This window comes from Phodopus roborovskii, unplaced genomic scaffold (genome assembly GCF_943737965.1).
Source record: "Phodopus roborovskii unplaced genomic scaffold, PHOROB, whole genome shotgun sequence".
Taxonomy (NCBI): Eukaryota; Metazoa; Chordata; class Mammalia; order Rodentia; family Cricetidae; genus Phodopus; species Phodopus roborovskii.
Window position 1 is genome coordinate 37866707 of NW_026126517.1, and position 16348 is coordinate 37883054.

A 16348-nucleotide genomic window follows, 5' to 3' on the forward strand; every position below is an offset into this window, starting at 1 on the left:
GGCCGCCGCGGTGCATCAGAGGCGCTGTTTATTTGGCTTTCCGAAAAGAAGGGCGAATGAACAAAGGAGGAAAGCGGGGCGCCCTAGGGTGGGAAAGGGAACAGAAATGGATAAAGAAAGAGAAACTCAGTTTGGGGAACAGTCTTAGAGGTCGGAGGTAACTTTGGGAGCCAGCATTTTATCGGTCCTAAATCTTCTGAAGTGAAAACATTAAACTGACAAAGTGATTCTGTTTGTTTTATAGTATCTAATTGGGCTGCTTTGCAGCCCTAATGAGATTAGAGGGGGGCAATCGTTCGCCGCCTTTACAGAATCAACTGATCCATTACTACCAGCCACAGGTTTTGAGGATTGTACAGCTTGTCCTTTTTCTCTTTCTCTCTTTTGTTGTTATTCGTTTTCTCTTCCTCCCCTCCCGCCAAATAATTATTTGCTAGTAGATCGTGGGAAAAAAAGAAAAAAAGCCTAGCAGCCCAGCACTATAATATATATCTATTTATTATATGTCTTTCGGTTAATTCCTGATGTGAGGAGCGCTGTTTTTCACTCCCAAGCGAAAGTCACCAGCGGGTAGGGCCTGATTGCTACTTTTCATGCATAGTTTTAGACACAAGAGGGCATTGTGACGTCGCGCATAGCGGCGCCCAGTCGCAGCTCGAGTCCCGTGGCCCCACGTGGGATCCTCGCACTCCCATTGGTGGACGCTAGGCGAAGCCGCCACATTATTTTGTTACTTTTCAGTCCCTATTTGGAACTGCTCTCGCGGCAGTTCAGACCTCGTGCTCGGCCCCCTTCGCCTGTCTGTGTGTGGTATCCGCAGGTCCGAGGCACTTTTGTGTGTGTGTGCGTGCGTGCGTGTGTGTATGTGAGCGTGTGTGTTGAGTGCGTGTGTTTTGGGGTTTTGTCGGGGCGCGGAGAGGAGAGCTAAGCTGGGAGGAAGCAAAGAAGCCGCAGAGCTCCCGGGCTCGGGCTGCGTCTCCCCCTCCGTGCTCTCCAGCCTGCGCGCTCCGAGGCGGCAGGGACGCCGACCGCTGCTCGCCAGGGACGCTGACGCTCTACTTGGGAACAGAGAGGACCCCTTCGCCAAGGCTTCTCATGCCCGCTGGAGTTAGGATGCCAGGGCGCATGATTTGCACCGACTGAACCCGGAGTTCCTCTTCGGCCCTGGGAAGGGTTGGCGGTGGCGACTGGAGCAGAAGGAACAGCAGGCTCTCCTCTCCGAGGGGGGGCGTCGAAGCGCCCTCGCTGGGCTCCAGCCTTCACCCTCGGTCCTCAAGCCGTCACCTCGGTGGCCCGCCTTTCTCTTCTCGCTGGGAGTTCCGGGCCCGGCCACCTCTGGGACCCTACCCGCGCGTCCCGGATGCTCTGGGCTGCCCAGACGCGCCCCCCTCCAGCCTCATCGTGCTGAGTGACCCGCTAAGGGATAGGAGGACCCCCCCACCCTCGGCCTCGGGATCCCGCACTGGAGCCACCAGGGAGCCGACGATGTCCGCACAGCCCCGGCTTCTGACACTGTCCAAGCAGCCGGGGGAAGGCGGCCGGCCGAAGCCGGCCGAGCCCTAGGCGCACAAAGCGCGAGCCCGCCGACGACTTTGCCGCTTGCTCCGCCGCTCTTTGTCTGCACTTGGGGCGCACGCCCGACTCTGGGATTTCGCTGCGAGAGCGGGCTGGGGGGCCCGGGGGCGAGCTCTCGGTTCCCCGGCCGCCCCCCGCTCGAGCTCGCCTCCCCCCTCCCCCGCACATCCCCGGCTCGGGCTCTCGGCGCTTCCAAGCTCTCGGAATCGCGACCCCTCCCTGCCATGTATCCGCAAGGCAGACATCCGGTGAGTAATTGCAACTGGGCTTATTTAAGCATCTATCATGGCAGGGTAAACGAGGCAGTTTATCTAGCACCTCCATTTTGCTTGTTGCTACCTTTATGGTGCGCGCGCGTGTGTGCGCTCACACAAAGGGGCTTTGGTGGGGGGGGCGCAGTGGAGAGCCAAGGGTAATTGCGTTCGAGTGGCCGGGGGCGGCCTGTCTTGGAGGGGGCACTCTGGCTCCTTCCCCGGGCCCCTCTCCCAAGTCTTCCAAGTCGCCCCCGCGGCACTTGGCCATGGGAACCCTCCTGGCTTTGGGGATGGTCGGGGCGCCCCCTTCCCGGCCCCTTCGGGAGAGCGGAGAAAAACTTGCTAGGAAGGTTCTGGTCAATGGGGTGGTGGCCTTGTCGGTGGCGCCCGGCAGGAAGGAACTAGGGACCCAGCCGAGGCAAGGGGCCTCGTGGAGCCCGTCTGATGTGCCCACTCCTCTCCCCTGTGTCGTCCTCGTGGGCTCCAGGCTCCCCATCAACCCGGGCAGCCGGGATTTAAATTCACTGTGGCCGAGTCCTGTGACAGGATCAAAGACGAATTCCAGTTCCTGCAAGCTCAGTATCACAGGTAAGGTGGGCGGGGGGTGGCCCCAGGCTGGCGAAGAGGGCGGCTGCGCACGCTGGAGATGGCCCCCGCGGGTACCCAGGGGGACTCCGACCCCCGGCAGCGCGGCGGCGGGGCCTCCGCCTTTTGTTTCCCCTCTCGGTGCGCGTCGCCTTAACCCTTTGCGTTCCGCGGTCGCCCAGCTCCCGAAATCCCGTCCAGTGGGGGGGGGGGGTAGGGGGGATCAGGGTCTTGATCGGGCGTAAAGGCCCGCCCCCGCGTGGCCACGATACGTCCCCTCGCAGATCAAGGGAAGTTTGGAGTTAGTACCGCCAGGCTCCGGGTGGCGTATGGCCACCCCCACTGCCCAGAGGATGTTGGATAAAGGAGGGGGGGTGCTCAGGGTCCCGGGGAAGTGGCTCTCCGAGGTCCTAGGGTTCAGGTCTCTGAGGAGGCCGTGTACGCGCCAGGCCTGAGCGCCTCCTCCTGCCCTCACAGCCTCAAAGTGGAGTACGACAAGCTGGCGAACGAGAAGACGGAGATGCAGCGCCATTATGTGATGGTGAGAGGCAGCCCGCAGCAGGGCGAAAGGAGGGAGGGCAGGGCACCCAGGCTATGGGTTCAGCTGGGACGTCGCAGGCCTGAGCCAGGCCCTGCTTCAGGTCAGCCCCCGTGGAGGGTTCCCTTCAGCTTCCTCTTCCCTGCCACTTGGAGGAGGGCTGGTGAGAGTAGGGGCCCAAAAGAGAAACAAACCTGCATTCCAGGCCACCTTTGTAAAGAGCTTTTCGTTTGTGTTTTTTAAGATTTCCCCGGGGTCTGATTGCCTTAAACTGGTTAGTAACATAAAGTTGGTTGAGCCGGTGTCAGAGTTGTATAAAAATCCCTCCTGGAGTCCTCCTGGGAGTGTTCGGAAACTTTTCTGTTTGGCAGCTGGGATCTAGCCAGAATGGGACAGAAGGGCCTGCCTTCCCCAGAGTTTTTCCAGATTGGAGGAGACTTTTAAAATTCTCTGCCTGCGTTGTCCCCTCCTGGAGGATTTCCTCAGCTGGGAATCTGGACTTCCCCCTAGCTAGAACATGTTTTAACTTAGCGTCTTCCTTCGAGTTGACATCTTCCTTTCGGGAGTGGGCATGGGATCCACTTAAGTGCAGGCCACAGCAGACTTTCCACATGAGAGACCTTACACCTAGTGCTAAATAACTCTCAGAGGATAAGTGGAGGTGGTGTACAGCGTTCCCTGTAGAGCGCACCTTGTATAAACATGACGTGTGGCAGGCACATGGGGCACTTGTGGGAGGGGAGGCCCTGCTCTTCTTACTGTTGTGTGTAATGTTCTCTTGAGTGGAGAGGAGCATTTGGCCACTTCCTGGTATCAGCTTTTAAACCTCCACAGGCTGCCTCTGTGGGAGGACATCAGCTTCTTTGGACTCAATGAATGATTTGGCCAAAGCTTGGAGGAAGGGAAGGTGAAAATGAACAGTGTCCCTGTGTTGCCTGCTAATGGCATTTTTTTTTTTAAATTTGTAGTACTATGAGATGTCCTATGGCTTGAATATTGAAATGCACAAACAGGTACGTGTGTTTTGTTTTCATTAAAATGTATATATAAAGAAAAAATATGTTCATTTTGGGGGAGGTCCTGATTTGAAAATGAGCCTGGTTCTTCTGGTCTTCCCACCATTAAAGGTGAATGTTCAGGGGATGCCTGCTGCTGTTCCTTGGTTATGTTGAGTTGTTAGCATTTGTTCTTGTGAACTTAGGCCTGGTCTGGGATCTGGGTAGATAAAGGACCAAAGACCTGAGGGAAAGTTACACTGTAGGTACCCCAGGATCTGAGCTACCCATTTCTGCAGTTGGCTGACTCCTTTTATCTGTTTTAATGTAAAATTCTCAAAAAGGAAATTCAGGCGGGGTTCCTTCCCTGCCTTTGCTTTTCTTTCTTTTTCTTGAAGAAAAAAAAAAAACGTGATGTACTGCCTTGATAAGATTACACTTCAAGGGCCTTAAAAGCCAGGCTGAGCTGTCGAAATGTAAGGGAATGAAGCCACTAACGGCCTGAAAAAACTTAAAGCCAGAGTGAAATGCAATCCTCATGCCTTGCATTTAGGAGGGAGTTTCTCAACTCTCTTCATTTGAAGGCAGCTATGTCCCCATTTCACAGGAGGAAGCTGAAGCCCTGGGGTAAAGTAGCTTGCCCAGGGGCCAGCCTCGCCAGGCCTCCGCGGCTGGCAGTTGAGCTTTGTAATCCAGAAGTCAAACCAGTTTAGCTAGTGTGGTATCCTTTGATGGATATGTAAACTACCCCACATTGTCACCCTGCTAATAACAGTATACCTCAAACCCAGCAAATAGAAACACCCTTTATCTCAGTGCATATCAGTAGCTAGTCCTGAGCTAGGCCAGGCTGTGGGAGAGGCCTGTTTGTCTATTTGTGTTCCGAGGAGAGGCTGCCTATAATTTGGCTTGGCGGACGATTAGCATCGACTTGGCACGTATAAATGGCGCAGGCTGGTTGTTCTTTTTAACAATTGGTGTTCTTGAAATCTCAGAAGGCTGTTGACTCATTCTAGCCTTTGGTGACCGTGACTTGAATGGATTTTCTGCTCTAAATTAACAGTCATTTACAAGGTTTAAATTTTGTTCTTTAAAGGGGGCAGGACCCAGGGCAGGTGAGAAGGGCAGGTGACCCTGAAGGGAAGTGTGCAGATTCCTGCCCGCTCCAGTGGCTTCCAATAGAGCCCTTTGAATCTACTTTCCTTTCCAGTCCTGTAGGGAGCCCCCACCATTGGGAAGGGTAGCCAGAAAGGGGCCAGCATTTAGTGAGCAGTGTGGGAAGCCAGCTGTGGTTCCCTGGGCATGCACACATGGACTCTACTGCATTGTCACTTCTTGGCCCACAGAAATAATAGACAGACATTGCTTTATATGTAAAGAAGGTTCTCCTGAGGAGGGTAGACCAGAAATGTGTTCTGCCTCTTCCTAGGTAGAACTGGCCCAGGCCTGAAACTGGGGTCTCAGGTGTTTTAAGAACTTTGGGGTATTATGCAAGGTACCACTTCCTCCCTTCCTCTGTGAATAGTATTTTGGGCGTGTTTTAAAGATGGTAATTGCACCCAGGTTCAAAATTTATAGCAGTAGTTGTTGTTCTAAGAGCTTCTAATTAAGGTGTAATATGTCCTTGCATGTTGAGGTCTGCATGGGTGGCGTTGCCTGTGTCTGAGTGGATGGCTGTTGGGTACAAAGAAGTCACCTTGGCTGGCAGAGCAAAGCTATTCTGAGCCCTGGGGATGCTATGAACCCAGAAGGGTTAAGTATTTCAGTGCTCTCTCTCTCTCTCTCTCTCTCTCTCTCTCTCTCTCTCTCTGTGTGTGTGTGTGTGTGTGTGTGTGTGTGTGCATTGTTTGTGTGTGGTGGGGGAGAGGGGATGTCTGGCTTGTGTGCAGAGCAGCTGTGTTCATCTAGGATTTCTGGCCATTCCCCAAACAGGGTTCTAAGATGGGAGAATGCCTGAGATCTGGCCACATTGTCTTCATTAATCCTCTCAGTGGTGGATAGATGGATCTTGCCCTCTTTTTATAGGAGGGGAAGCCAAGCATCAAGGAAGCCAGCAAGAGCTAGAGCTCATTTCAGAGCCTGTGGGTTCTGCAGCTGGGCCCTTTGCTCCTGTTGCCTTACCTTTGCCTTCCAGCCCCTTCCCAGCACGAATGCGTGCCGAGAAGTCTCTGGGTTGGGTGAACTCATCCCGTGGCTGTGTAGGAACAAAGAGGCAAAGAGGTGGAGAAACCCTGACTGAGAAAGGAGAAACGCAATACAGCCCTGACCTAATGGCGTGCTGGCCACTCCCTAGGCTTGCAGGGTTCTGTAGAAGAAAACCCTGCCACTAATTGTAGTGTGAGTCTTGGGAGCATTTGGCGATGGTGGTTAGGCCTGAGCAAACAAGTTTATCAGCTGACCTGTTTAGCGGTTGACTGGTGTTTTATCTGCACACACAATCAAGTGACTTGAGTGCCTGAATTATTCATGCAGTGTCCTGCCCTCTAGACTTGACTGTGTGATTACATCTGCCTGGAACAAACAGGCTGGATTCTTCATCTTTAAGCGAGTGGGGGGTGGGGACTGTATGTACTTTTATATAATAGATGGCCTGCAGAGCTAGCACCTTGGGAAAGTCTGTCTGGCCATCCTCAGCGTGCTTGTGCGCGTGCACTCTCTCCCTCTCTCCACTACCACCACATAGTTTTTCAAGAGCTCTTCTGCACTGCCTCCATGGGAAATGCCAATTAGCTGAGAACCTTGCGTTCTGCCAGATGGTCCTGAGTATTGACAGAGGGCAGCTGATGAGGTATGTCCAGCCCATTTTTATTTTACTGAGAGGTTAAACTCACTGTGGCTGGCTCTGTCCCTGGCTATCTCTGTCTCCCCCACTTCTTTCTTTTTCAAGCTGTCAAATCCCAGAGAAGTAATAAATGGGTCCTCCTACTCTTTTGCCTGTCTCCCTCCCTAATTATGGTAAAGATTACAGAATCACAGGCCTGGCCTGGGACTTGAAGAGGTCAGCACCTCCCCCAGGCTCCTGCTTCCAGGCATGGTGTCAAGGATGATTCAGCAAGGGCCATGGAAGCGATGATGGCTGACCTGTCTCATCAGTTCTAGTCTTGTTCCCGCAGCGCCTTTCCAGTGTCAGCAGCAAACGACAAAGCCAGTTTAGAAACAGGCTCCAGAGCAACTGTCATGCAGTGGCTTTGAGACATGGTGCTGGGTGAAGCCAGCAGGCTGGCCTTTCACCCTGTTGGTGAGCACTGATGTTTGGCAAACTGATTTGAGGCATTTTGATTTGGGGGCAGCACCATGCCAATCAATACTAGACAGTCACTGTTTTCAGTAACCTAGGCAAGTTCCAGAGCCCTGGAGCCGGAAGAACCCCTTGACTTCTTATCCAAACCTTTAAAGTCAGGGAAACGGGCAGTCACAGGTGATACTAATGCTGCTACTGCAGACTTTCCTCCCCACCCCTGGACTCTTCTGTAGCTAGTCTCTTGGTAACTCATAGCACGCTGTGTCTTTAATTACCTCCGCTTGTGCCATGCTATTATCCAGCCAGGTTCAGGCTGCAGACTTGGCTCCACTAAAGTCCAAAGTATCCCATTTGGGGTTGTATAACCTTGTCAGCTGAATCCTCTGTGTCCACAGTCCCGTCTCCATTCGCCAGCTATTTGCACAACTAATGATTTGACGTGTTTGATAATAACATAGAGGGCAGGTTCACAGATGAGGTGAGCGTGGTAAAACCCATGACTGTTGTACCCTGGCCACAAGGTGGCCATATACACAGGGCTTAAAAGGGCTGTGCAGCCAGGGAACCGTCAGGCAACAGGGTTTTCTGGAAAGATGCTGCCAAAGAGTTGACAGACCTTGGTGACAGTTAAGATTGGGGGTGGGGTGTGTGTGGCACTGATCCTAGGGCAGTGTCTGTTTGTGTGGTATCTGGGTTGAGCTGTGAAATTTACTTCTTTCCTGGGAGCTCTTTCATTGGCTCCTTCCTGGAAACTTGGGGGTTGTAATCTCCCCAGAAGGATAACATCTGTGGTCTACCTTGGGAATTACTGAGCTTGAAGCTTGTTTCATCCAGCTAGAGGGTGACTTAACCCTCAAGGATGCCTCTCATTTCTCCTTCTCTGGATCCCTTGTCTGTAGCAGACAGTAGAACTGTGCAGAATAAAGCTTTCTGTACTTCTCAGGGGTTTTTCCTTATGCATTTGACCACTGAGACAACTCTAGAACTAGATAGACAAGCCTGCTGGGAACCCTACTCCCAGTTCTACTATTACAGAAGCTCCCCTGAAGCAGGAGTGGGATAGTGGCCAAGAGTTCCTCCTCCTCCTCACCCTCTTTGAAGTCCTCTCTACCCAGGAAAGGGTTTCCCTTACTGAGGCCCTTGATTCCATATTGTTGCAGGAGAGAGTTAGCCAATGAATGAATTCCCTTTCTACATAGGAAAATGTTTTTCTGTATCATTTTACAAAATGCTGGGACACCAGGAGACAGTAAACAACTCTCAGCGGGTCTCTCCCCCTGTGATCCAGCGCAATACAAGTGAACCTTATCTCATTTTGGAGCTATGGAGGACTCCCCCTTTTCAATCACACACAGAGTGTAATAGGTGCCCAGTAAACACGTGGGGTTTCCTTCCTTGAGTTGTGGGCAGGTGGGTGGACTTGCACTGTATAGAGCCCTGGGAAGGAAGTGAGGGGTTGTAATTGTGGGCTGCCTGCTCGTCTGCAGGTTGCTCTCTGTGGTTCAGCACACAGTCTCCTCATCAGCAAAATGAGAGAGTTGGATTCATTCCCAAAACGGTCATTAGGGGTCTAGGATGTGCTTGGGTGTGGGCCGGGCTTGGTTACACAGACGAATAAGACACCATTCCCTCCACTGGGGCATCAGGCCTCTAAATAAGTAATTGCAATGCGGTGAGGTAAGCGCTAATGTGGCCGCTGCGACACACTTGCTTCACTCTTCCTGGGAAAGCGGAGACGGGTCAGAGAGGATGTCCCTGCAGAAGGATTGTTACTTGAGTGGGGCCTTAAAGGGAAGGTGGGAGGAGACTTGTTAAAGGCAGAAGCCAGCAGCCAGAGCTCCTCCCAGGTGACAACAGCTCCTGGGATGTCACTGAAGCCACAGGCAGAAAGAATGGGTTGGGGGAGGGCAGGGACCGCACTTGTGAAGTGAGGTGAGGTGGTGACATTTCGCAGCACTGCATTATCCGAAGGCCTCTCTACCCTCACATTCACCACGATTCAGTGGCTCCCTCCGTCCCCATATGGCTCTCCAGGGCTGGCTCCAGTCCATCTGGCATTGGGGGGGGGGATGCTCAGGGCGTCTGTGGCCTCCCCTGTCTGCTTCCCCACCATCACACTCTGGTTTGAACTCTATTCCCCAAAGTGGCATTGTCTCCTTTCTCATACTGGTAATTCTGTAATGACTGGGTATGACCTGCCCCTCCCCCATATTTAATTCTCATCAGCCCGGCTCTCCACTTTGCTATTAATGATAGCAGCCAGCAAAATAGCTTTCAACATGCCATTGACAGTCTGGCTTAAGAGCGCTCTTGAAGTAGTGCTAGACAGCTGAAAGCACCCATAATTGTGTACCAGAGTGAGAACTGCATGCTCAAGGGCCTTGTTTTTATATGCTTAAAGGGACAATATCTTGTTTTCAACAAATGCTCTCTGAGACACATCCAAGATGCTTTCTTCCTTTCTCTTGTACCTCTCCTCCTCTTGGCTCCTTCTCTTTCTCTGGCCTTTTATAATAAAGACTCCCTTCCTGTCGGGGCTAAGAGAACTTAGGGAGAGGAATGAGCTGCTTGAGAGCAGTGAGGGTATATATCCATTGGGCTTCTTTAAGGCATCATCTATTCCAGAGCCAAAACTTCGGGTCAGCCTTTTCCTGCTGACACCAGGGCCTCAAGGAGGGAGTGGGGAGTCTTGCTTCTGGTTGGCATAGCGTTTTCAGGTTCTTTTGTTTTCTGGGCATGTTGCATGACAGCCAGAGCCTAGGGGCTTCCTGCTACTGAGCTATGGCTGAGTTAGAAGCTGCCATGGCAGGATGTGGAGAACAGGTCAGTCTGTTGGAGCCAGATTGCGTGCCAAGCCCCCTGCCTGGTCAGATGTCAGGAGGCCTTTCCTTCTGAAGAGCCCTTGGGTCTGTTACCTGTCTGGAAACCAAGAGGGTGGGTAGTGTGGAGTTGGTATTAATTAAAATGCTGAACCAAGTTTGGGGAGAACCAGAGATTTTACTGCCCCTCCCCACTTCATCTCAGCCACCCTGTAAGTGGTGAAGCAAGGACAGAGTGCCTAACTATGGGAAGGGTAGGGATGAGGTCAGAGAGGCAGGGACAAGGACACCTTATTAGTACCTGGAGTTTAGTTATAGGTGGTCCTCATGTCTCTCCCTAGCCAAGATCTCCCATAAAAAGGTAGGAGCCTGGGTCCCTTTCCTTTTCCTTCTTCTTCTCCTCCTCCTCCTCCTTCTTATTATTATTAAATTTAACTCTATGTGCATTGGTGTGAAGGTGTCATATCCCCTGCCACTGGAATTACAGACAGTTATGAGCTGCCATGTGGATGCTGGGAATTAAACCCCAGTCCTCTGGAAGAGCAGCCAGTGCTCTTAACCACTGAGCCATCATCTCTCCCGTCCCTCTACCCATTCTTGAGTGACAGTCCAAACTTCTGAGACAGCTACTACATCTTTGCATACAGACACAAAAACTGGTGATCTTGCAGAAGTCATAGATGAGAGCAATATAGCCACTTCAGATTCCTGCAGCGCCTGGTTGAAAAGCAGATGAGGCATTTTCATCTGAAATAGGGGGCCTTTTGCTTCTGGAGCAAGAGTATCAGACACTTGTAGACCTGGGTGTGGAGGGGTGGTAGTGTGGAGCAGTAGGACTGAGGGACAGGGTTGTTTAGTGTTGACTGAGCCTAGATACCTGCCTGGTAGTGAGGGTACAGCAGGAGGATGCTTCTGCAGTCTAGGGATTCTCTGGATGGCTAGGATTCTCTTCCTGATCAAGTGCTGAACATCCAGAGTGTTCTCAGGTTTCTGAGGCCCGAGGGCTCTAAAGGTTGTGATTGTAAAGGGGGTGGTTAGTGCTCTGCACCTTGATTGGAGAGTATTTTCTGTTTGGTTTTCATTCTATCTGCTATCAGGTCAAAAGTGGAAGAGGGGGAAGGAGCAGGAAAGGAAGGGGTGACATGCTGAGGTGTGGTGACAGGAATGAGGAAGGACCAGGTGACACTGCTCTGTCTGGGTTGTGAGGGAGCTGAGGTTGAAGGAAAACATGAGGCTTGCCTTACCTTGGCTTTTGGTGGCGGGCTCTGAGGGCTTGGTCTTTTGTTTATCTTGGCTTTATATCCTCTTAGGTTTGGGTTGGTTGCTTGTAATTCTGAGAATGGTTCTGATGCTGCTAAATGTGTTTAATTTACGCTGGAAAGCTCCATCCTCCCTCAGATGGAGACGCAAACCCAGCTAGAGTCCTTGGTCCTGTCTCAAGGGACAGGGCAGTATAACTTGGGTCAGGAGGAACACCTCCTTCTCGTCGTCGACTGTGAAGGCTTTGGACTCCACCCAATCCGGCAGCCTTTTGAGGGAGAAGGGAGGCTAAGGCAAGGTCATTTCTACTCCCCACGATTTTTGTTTTTGTTTTTTTTCTCAAAACAGGGTTTCTTCTGTGTAGCTCTGTAGACAGGCTGGCCTCAAACTCAGAGAGATCTGCCTGCCTCTGCCTCCTGAGTGCTGGGATTAAAGGCATGTGCCACCACTGTATGGCTTATAAGGTCTTTCTGGACTCAGGGTCTGAAACTGAGGATGCTGGTCAGACAAGCAGCACACTCCTGTTTCGGGAGCTAGTGGAAGAGGAGGGTAGTTCATTGTAGACCAGTGTGCAGGGATAGAGTTGGTCCTAGTTTTGGATTCGAGTGGGCATCATGTCCTCACCTTCATGCTGGCCTTTGGAATGTGGGGCCGGTGGCCAGAGTGGTAGAATTGGATGACAATGAGGTGGAATGATATTCTGGGGTCAAGCTCATCACTGCTGTTTTTCCTAGCAGAATGCCTGCCTTTGGTTTCTTTCCAGGACAAGATCCCAGCCATGTTTAGCTTTTCCTCCAAGTAGAAGGCCTGGGGGCAGTCTGGAGGAATCAGTTCATAGCAGCTTGTGCCTCTGCTCAGTCAGGGATCTCAAACCTTATCCCATAGGAAGTGAAGTTTCTTTGAGCCAGAGTCACCAGCAGCTGCCCTCTGCTGCCCCTGTACCCCCTGTTGTAGATTTGATAGTAGCTTTCATATCATCTGGGGGGCAATCCTGCAGTCTTTAGCTTTCCCCCACCCTGCTCTTTCACCAGACTCTTATCTTACCCTTGCTTCTCAAGAGATCACTTCCTTGCAGACCCCTTGAACTCCTCTATGTTCAAAGCCCAGGGACATTTCCTAGGCCTATAAGGTTGGTACAGGATCTCTGACAAGCCAGTGTTTTACATGGTGGCAATGAAGATGTCAGTAGATTGGGAGGGTTTTTTTTTTTTTTTTTTTTTTTTTTTTGTGGAGAGTGGGGGATGTGATTCTCTGGATGGCTAGAGTGGGGGGCTTTAGAGTAGAACTCAGTCCCCACCAGTGTGACTCAGGGCAGCTGCTTGACCTCCCAGCTTTTGTGAGTTTTAGCGTATGTAATCCTACCTGCTAAAGGAGCAAGGTTGTCCAGAATTTTCACACTGATGGCAGTGCTGTGATCTGCACTGCCCAACATGGTCACCATTAGCTGCACAGACTGCTGAGCTACTGAAATGTGGACCTGTGGTAGTTGAAGAAGCGAGTTTTCAAGCTAGTTGCTCTAACTCCTGTGTGGCACATGGCTTTCTGGACGTGTGGGGGTTTGGGAAGTGTGATGGGGATTATGGGAGAGGGTGTCCAGGAATTCAGCACACAGACAGGTCTCAATCGGGTATTCTCACAGTGGAACAGATAGAGCCTCGAAATTTCCACAGCTTCAGAGAGGGAAAAGTGAAGAGGAGAGGAAGGGGCCAGGCTTCTTAGACTTCCCTGAGCCTGTCTCCAGTTGTTGCTTGGCCGTCCAACCATCCCAAGCACCACATAGCAGGTGCTTTCGGAAGGGGTTGGATGACTGTGTGCAGTCTCAGGGGTGGACCCATTGGCAAGGTCAGATTGGGACACCACGTCTATTTGACCTGGGCCATTTCGTGGTGCCCATTCCAGAACTGCTTTGGGCCTTGACTCCATTGCTCAGAAGTCATCATCACAGTAAAAATGTATGCATTGGGCATATTTAGGCTGCCCCTGGGCTCTTACCCACTGGGTGGTTGTCTGTAGCAGTGTCCCGACAGATGTTTCCAGACATTGCTGATTGTCCTGTCCTCTAAGGGCCAGAATCAGCACTGGTTGAGAGGAGCCTTGGTGTAAGGGAAGAGTCAGGCTTTTAGAAACCTCTGTCCTGCTCTGTGGAGAGCAACCCGTTGCCCTGTCAGGACCTCATATGCCCAATCTGTTAAGTGGGGTTGTCAGTCTGAGAGGGAGTAGGTGGTGAGGTGAGTGCCCCAGCTCAATCTCCACGGCCTGTGAAATGCCTGGACTTGAGGAAAGGAGCCCTGCTGACCCTCTGAATTTTAATTTAAGGAGGGGATATGCTGGGGCTTGAGATCTCACATAGAAGAGGGCTCTGTTTTTTCCTACTCAGTCTGCTGCAAAACACCTCGTTTTCCATTTATGCTACCTCCATTTCCCAGAGAGCCCCTGTCCTCAAAATGTCAAAGCAGTTGGTTTCATTTGTAACCCTGACCTGGTGAGGAGACCCCCAAAATTTAATGAGCGGCCTCAGCAAGGGTAATGTGACTTTTACAGCCTGTTGAGGGGCAAGGGGGAGATTTGCATAATGCTCCAAGGGGGGGGATTAGGTGGCTGGGGGTTGCCATGGCAACCCTACAGGGATGAATTGAGAATTTTTCCTCCTCGCCGGAGTTGGCCAATGGAGTCTGGGAAGGTGGGGGAGGGAACAGGGGGTTATCCGAGGGAAGGGTGGGGGGAAGGGGAGGGGGTTCCTGGGATGAGTGGGCAGCTTGGGGGAAGGTGTAATCTGAAAAGCTCCCTCTGTTCTGTCCGTACAAGCAGGCTCTTTGAGAGCTGTCTCCCTTCCTAGGGGGTGGGAGGCAAGCAGTTTAATGTGTTTGGGAACCAAGAAATTAAAGTGAACAAATATTTAAAGATTATTGGATCTTGTTAACAGGAAGCTGGGTGGATGGAAAGTGAGAGTCAGAGAAATGAAAGTCTTAGCGTCTTAGAGCTCGGGGAGGGATGCGGGCTGTCTTCTGGGCTCAGTTCCGTCTTATGGCATGGAGTGCCTCTATGGCCCTATGGGTTCTCCTGTGCTTGGCACCTGGGCATATCGGAGAGCTCTCTGTGTTATACCTCTGCCCACACCTCCATGTTGCAGAAACAGGCCTGGGGCAAGGACAGCCCTGAGACGAGGGTGCAGGCTCCAGATTTGGTTGCAATTCCTTCCCACTCAGCCCCTCCCCCTCTGGCTTGCCTGGCACATAGACTTCTTACAAGAACAAGAAGACTAATTTCTTTCAGGGAAGTGCCTAGAAGGGTCATGTCACCACTCAGAAACCCCAGGCTCTAGGAAGCCCGTGTGACTTCCTTCCTCCCTGCCCTCCTCATTGTCCCTTCCTCTCTTGGGAAGGGCACAAGGCCTGGTGCATGAGGGCAGCCTTGCCATTCTTGCCCTGTAAGACAAAGATCTTTGGGGTCATGTGGAGGCCCAGGCCCTTTCTTGTACTCAGTCTTCCTAGCATAAAGACCCCAGCAGGCTTCTTCAGAGGGCATAAATATTTAATGATGTTGTAGTTATATATAATTTGATCAATATGTCAGTGCTAAGAGAGCCTTTAAAGAGACTCACCTATCACCAAGCTATCTGTGTTGTAAACCAGCCCCCCACCCCCAACAGCAAGCATCATCTCCCAGCCTGCTAACTGGATCATTTATCCCTTTCTCACTCCACAGCGGGGTCTGTGGCATGGAGGGAATGGGGCCTGGGAACACCACCCTGGCTTTTGTTGGCTGCCTTGCCCTTCCCCCTCCCTGATTTTCTTTCCTTTGTTGATAAATACCACCTGGCTCGACCCAAGGAGAAACTGCCTGGCCAAGGGTACCATCTTAGTTAGTAATTGAGGAACTATTAATTTAGAATTGCCTAGGAAATACAAGGGATATGTCAAGTCAAGATTGCCAAGACATTTTGTTCTTAAATCTTCTAATATTTGATCGCTGGGTAGTTACAGGAAGCCTGGCCAGAGTCGGCTCACTCTACACACAGCTCCTAGGCCCATTTAATTCAAGATATGAAGCAGGTTCTCTCTAGTTACCCAGAGAACTAGGTAACTTGATTCAAAATGCAGGAGTCTGGAGGATTAACAGGAGGGCTGGAGACCGGATAGAACTTTTCAGAGATAACAAAGGCGGCTAGACACGCTGGGATGGAAATAATTGGTTCTGTGTGGCTTTGAAGTTGAACTTGCACTTCAGGTAGACAAGCATCTGTTCCATGTCTTTCTCAAGTGTATCTGCAAATGGGTCTCCAGACTCACATCTTGACTGTCCCATGACACAGTCCTGATCTCCAAGAAAGACACCCTTATTTTAGAGTTGTAACCAGGAGCTTGCTAGTGCTGGACAGCCATTTGCCCACCCAGCAAACATGGTGCTACTTCCCAGTAAATGGTAAAGGAGTGTTTTTTTTTTGTTTTGTTTTGTTTTTTTTTTTTTTTTTGTTTTGTTTTTTTTTTTGTGCCCCAAAAGATCTGTACAGGAGGTACTTAGAGATGTGTCATTACTGCTTGTATTAGTTGGTGTCCTGTTGCTGTGACAAAACACCTTGACCAAAGCAACTTAAGGGAGCTTGGGAGATGTCTCAGTTAGTAAAGTAACTGTTATGCAAACCTGAGTTTGGATTCTAACACCTCTGCTAAAGACTCTAGTTGGGGTGGAGGGACAGAGACAAGCTGACCCCTTGAAGTTCAGTGACCAGCCAGCCTAGCCAAATTGAGAGATCAAGGTTCATGCCCCACTAACTTTCTCCTTCTTATGTAGTTTAGGAACCCAGTTCATGGGATAGCGGGATAGCGGAAATGTAGGCTAAGCCTTTCTACCACCTCACAGCCACGCCCACTGTGCCTCTAGGACCCTTGAATGCAGATTGAAAAAGCTCGTGAGAAGACAGGACATCAGGACCCAGCCTCTAGCACCACAGCAGGCTTACTGTCAGGGTGTGGTGTGGTACACCCCCGCTGCTCTTCCACTTAGGCATTTATGTAGGCTCTGCTTTGCAGAGCTGTCTGAGGAAGTGGGTAGTTGGAGGTCACACAGCAAGTCAGGCCATT

General features: G+C 51.3%; 1 protein-coding gene across 16 annotated transcripts in view; it reads left to right on the top strand.

The window, feature by feature from the left end:
• The first annotated feature begins 1680 nt into the window (after positions 1-1680).
• Positions 1681-16348, top strand: part of Tle3 (TLE family member 3, transcriptional corepressor) — a 44275-nt gene continuing 29607 nt past the window's right edge. For all 16 annotated transcript variants that reach the window (XM_051197678.1, XM_051197681.1, XM_051197680.1 and 13 more), the window contains exons 1-4: positions 1681-1823; positions 2317-2417; positions 2892-2955; positions 3921-3965. In XM_051197678.1, coding sequence (XP_051053635.1) covers positions 1800-1823; positions 2317-2417; positions 2892-2955; positions 3921-3965 — 234 coding nt within the window. In that variant the 5' untranslated portion in view covers positions 1681-1799. The remainder of the gene's footprint in view (positions 1824-2316; positions 2418-2891; positions 2956-3920; positions 3966-16348) is intronic.